Raw genomic sequence first — 3,726 nt, 5'->3', positions numbered from 1 at the left:
GTGATGGACCTTTAGGGTTTGATAAAGGGAAGGGAAAGATGGTAGATGCAGGGGTGTTGCAGGACAGCCAAGGAGCAAGGGCTTATGAAGGTTCTTCCCAACTTCATGGCAGGTTTGCGCATGGGGGAAAACTGACCATCGCAGAATGTACGGCCATGCATAATTTGTGAAATTTCATGCATCTTCAGTCAATAAATTCCCGTAACTGTCATTACAACTTACTGTACTGGGACATCAGTTGGCCTTCTTCTACTCGGCTTCATGAGTATAAGTATGAGTTTGTTGAGATCTCGTCAGAATACGCTGAAGAGTTGCCAATAACGATTGCGTTTTTGCGTGAAGTCAAAGGCTTTGCAAGTGTCTTTCATGACTGGTGGTGGTGGTAGATCAAACACGTTTCAGTATGAGTTGCTTAGATTCTCTCACAGCATCCCTTCAACTAAATTGATAGGGAAAGAAAGGAACTGTGTTCCTGTTGGTTCTTATGAGCTTGATACAGCTGCGTTACCACAAATGATAGAAGATGGTGAAGAGGAAGACTGGTGATATTTGGGCAATGTACAGGAACTGGAGGAATGAAATCAGGGTAGGGAGCTTGAAGAAGTGTGCTTACGAGGTTGTTGATGTTGGAGTGGGTGGACGGGTTTGTATATTGTGCAAAGTCTCTAGCTTTTAATGTTTTAGATTCAGACATTAACTTGCATCGGATCTGTCTTTTGACTCTAGTTTTAGTAAATCCCGTGAAATGTCCTTTTACCTCTTCTTGCTCTGCTTTTATTTGCACTTTTGTAACATTGTGTGTACAGTAAAACTCGTATGAAAGACATCATCAGACACTAAACATTCAGTAATCTCCACAAGTAAAAACCATCCTAAACATTCATTTGCAAACTAAACGCCCCTAGTATAGCCGTAATAACGAATCACTAGAAGAATGAAAAATAAGACAGCAACTACTACTGCAAAGGGGATAAACAAGATGGCGTTCATCCACGATCCAAGACATTTTGATAAATCTTTCTGGTGGCGCTGATGTGGGAACCAAACGAAGACTCATCCGTGAGAAGAAGTACAAGTATATTGCAATTCCAAAGATGACCTGATTATCATAGGTAGACTCAAGATTATCCTTGCTGTCACCGAGTTTACGCTGGTATATCAACGAATGAACTTCCTGGGAAAAATCCGACCTTTCATAAGTTGCATTCTTGTGCTTCTTCTCAGAATCATCATCACATTTCATCTCCGAGTCTGTGAAGGCCCGGCCAAACCATTCTTGATGAACTTCTCTCTCCTTTGACTCCGTGGACTTCTGGTCCGGTTCCTGCATTGTGGTGTTGACACGAGTCTTATGGGGGGGGAACTTTATCAATCTTTCACGCGCGAGGTCGACTCTTGTCTTCTCAGTATCTTCAACCATTGTTGACTTTATCAATCTTTCACGCTCGAGGTCGAGTCTTGTCTTCTCGGTGGACTTCTGGGGGAACTGGTTGATTGCCTTTATCAACCTTTCACGCGCGAGTCTTGTCTTCTCAGTATCTTCATCTCCCGAGGGAATCGAATCTGGTTTCTTCTCTACGGGAAGAATCGTTTCCCCTTTCTTGTCTCCGTTGACATTCTCACCTCCTTTCTTCTCTTCCGTCTTCGTGACATTTGTATCTCCCTCAATTACAATTTGTATCACATGGCTACAAAAAAAGATAACTCAGTACACCTTCATTGCATTAAATAAATTTAATCAAACCTGTTACCTGACATCATCCTTTCTTTCATGTTGGTTTGCCCGGCTCTGCCTCTTCTTTCTCCAAGACTTAAGAAATCTCTGCAGGGTCGATTGCTCCATGCCGAAAGTGGAGGTTACAGAATCACCATGTCCTTTGTAGGAGATGGATTACGTCCCTCCACAAGGCCCATCGAATAACAGGCCCTAATCCAGCAAGTTGGATTAGTTTAGTCGGCTCGGCGGCTAAAGATGTCAGCTCGACCTTAGAGTACTTTTATCCGGTCGACTAAACCGACCCGAAGTACCCGGCTTGGAGGGAACTTTGCCCAGGCCCGTATACTCGTCCTCTCGCATCAAGGCCCAAAAAGGTACGAAATTAGGGCATCAAAGACAGGAGACCTATAAAAGGGGAAGAGGAAGCAACAAGAAAAGGACTTTTGGATTTTACACACTGAGCGGCTAGATCTAGGGTTTTAGTCATCTCTTTGATCTTGTGGCTTTGAGCTTTCTGGGCTGTCTTTCTCACTTTCCTGTCACTCTTGTAACCCTTTGGTTCGAATCTAATAAAATGTATTTAGTCATCCCATTTCCGAGTTCTTTCAACCTAGTCGACTGAATCCCGATCAAACAATTACCGCCCACCGTGGGGCTGACTAAAGTAACATTCTAGATCTACATGGCTCAAGACGACGCCACCTTCGGCGCTCCGGGCGGAGAACCAACCCCTACTCCTGAAGCCGCGCCACCCATCACCGCAGATTTCATGAGCTCTATCATGGCTCGACTCGCCCATCAAGACGAAGACCAAAAAACGACCAACGACCAACTAGCTGCTTTGGTCGCGGCACTCACAGCTCCTGATGGCCAAACGAGCCGTCCCCAGCTGATACGCCGTCGCCTCTTCAACACAAACCCAACGGTAACTGGAGGCGACCACGTCTCAGACGACTCGGAGCCTAATGAAACCCTTCTCGCCGATACCCCCCCCAGTAGGCTTAGATCTCGCAACCATACGCGAGATCGCCGAGCTCAAACTCAGCTTCCAACAAATGAGCGAGAAGATACATCAGGCAACCAGCGCGGTCCCGCAAATCGAGAGCGTACTCGCCGTAACCTCGTGCACCCCTTTCACTAGTGCGTTGATTAGTGTGCAACTCGGAAAGATAGAAATTCAACAGTTGGCCTCATTATCTCGGTTCGCTAGGTATGGTTCATTCCCAAAGAAAGGCCTTGGCGAATTCCTCTATCCGCCGGCTTCCGACGAAGAAAGGGACGCAGGCTACTGCCAACTGTTCGTCGAGACTCTTCACGAGCAAGCCCTAACCTGGTTCTCCCAGTTAGAGGAAAACTCAATCGATAGCTTCCGTGACATGTCAGCAGCTTTTCTCAAGACGTATATTATGTTCACAAAGCGCAGCGCTACCGAACCAAAGACCAGAGCCTCCACGACTACATGGAGAAGTTCAAAGCCGTAGTCTCGATGATTGAAATCCCAGACAGTATCGCCATCGACGCCCTGCGGAACACGTTGTGGGTTCGCTCTAAGTTCCGAGAAGACTTATACCAAAACCCAACTACGTCACTCCAAGACGCTATCACGCGCTCTGATAACTTCATCCGAATGGAAGAAGATACTAATGCAATTCTCAGCAAGATGAACGCACCCGTCCAGCGGCTAAAAACGCCAACACGCGACAAGAACCGCGCCAGCATGCCCCAAGCGACAAAAATGGCCGCAAAGACGGATACATGTATGTCATCAACGAGGACAACGTGCCGGTTTCAACTCTCGTAGTCCGCGGAGAAGGTTGGAACAAGTGGGTAAGGGAGCTCGATTCGTCCGACAAACCAGTCGACGCTGTTTGCGCGACCCAACCTACAACAGCAGCAGGTTCAGCGACAGGCCCTTCCAGAACCGTCGATCTCACCAAGCACTTCAAATATCACGACGTCAAAGGGCACGATACGACAGAGTGCAAGTCACTCTATGCGCACTACCTCTC

The 3,726-nt window shown here is 46.9% G+C and overlaps 1 protein-coding gene across 1 annotated transcript; it reads right to left on the bottom strand.

Moving 5' to 3' along the window:
• Nucleotides 1-762: 762 nt before the first annotated feature.
• On the bottom strand, nucleotides 763-1,889 carry LOC106316637. The gene is made up of 2 exons (XM_013754516.1): nucleotides 1,752-1,889; nucleotides 763-1,688 (listed from the first exon to the last, which is right to left on the bottom strand). Exons 1-2 carry the CDS (start codon nucleotides 1,841-1,843, stop codon nucleotides 902-904), a joined length of 879 nt encoding a protein of 292 aa, XP_013609970.1. The 5' UTR covers nucleotides 1,844-1,889; the 3' UTR covers nucleotides 763-901.
• Between the last annotated feature and the right edge of the window lie 1,837 nt (nucleotides 1,890-3,726).

Source organism: Brassica oleracea, chromosome C9 (assembly GCF_000695525.1).
Source record: "Brassica oleracea var. oleracea cultivar TO1000 chromosome C9, BOL, whole genome shotgun sequence".
NCBI lineage: Eukaryota > Viridiplantae > Streptophyta > Magnoliopsida > Brassicales > Brassicaceae > Brassica > Brassica oleracea.
This window is presented reverse-complemented; position numbering and strand designations above follow the sequence as displayed.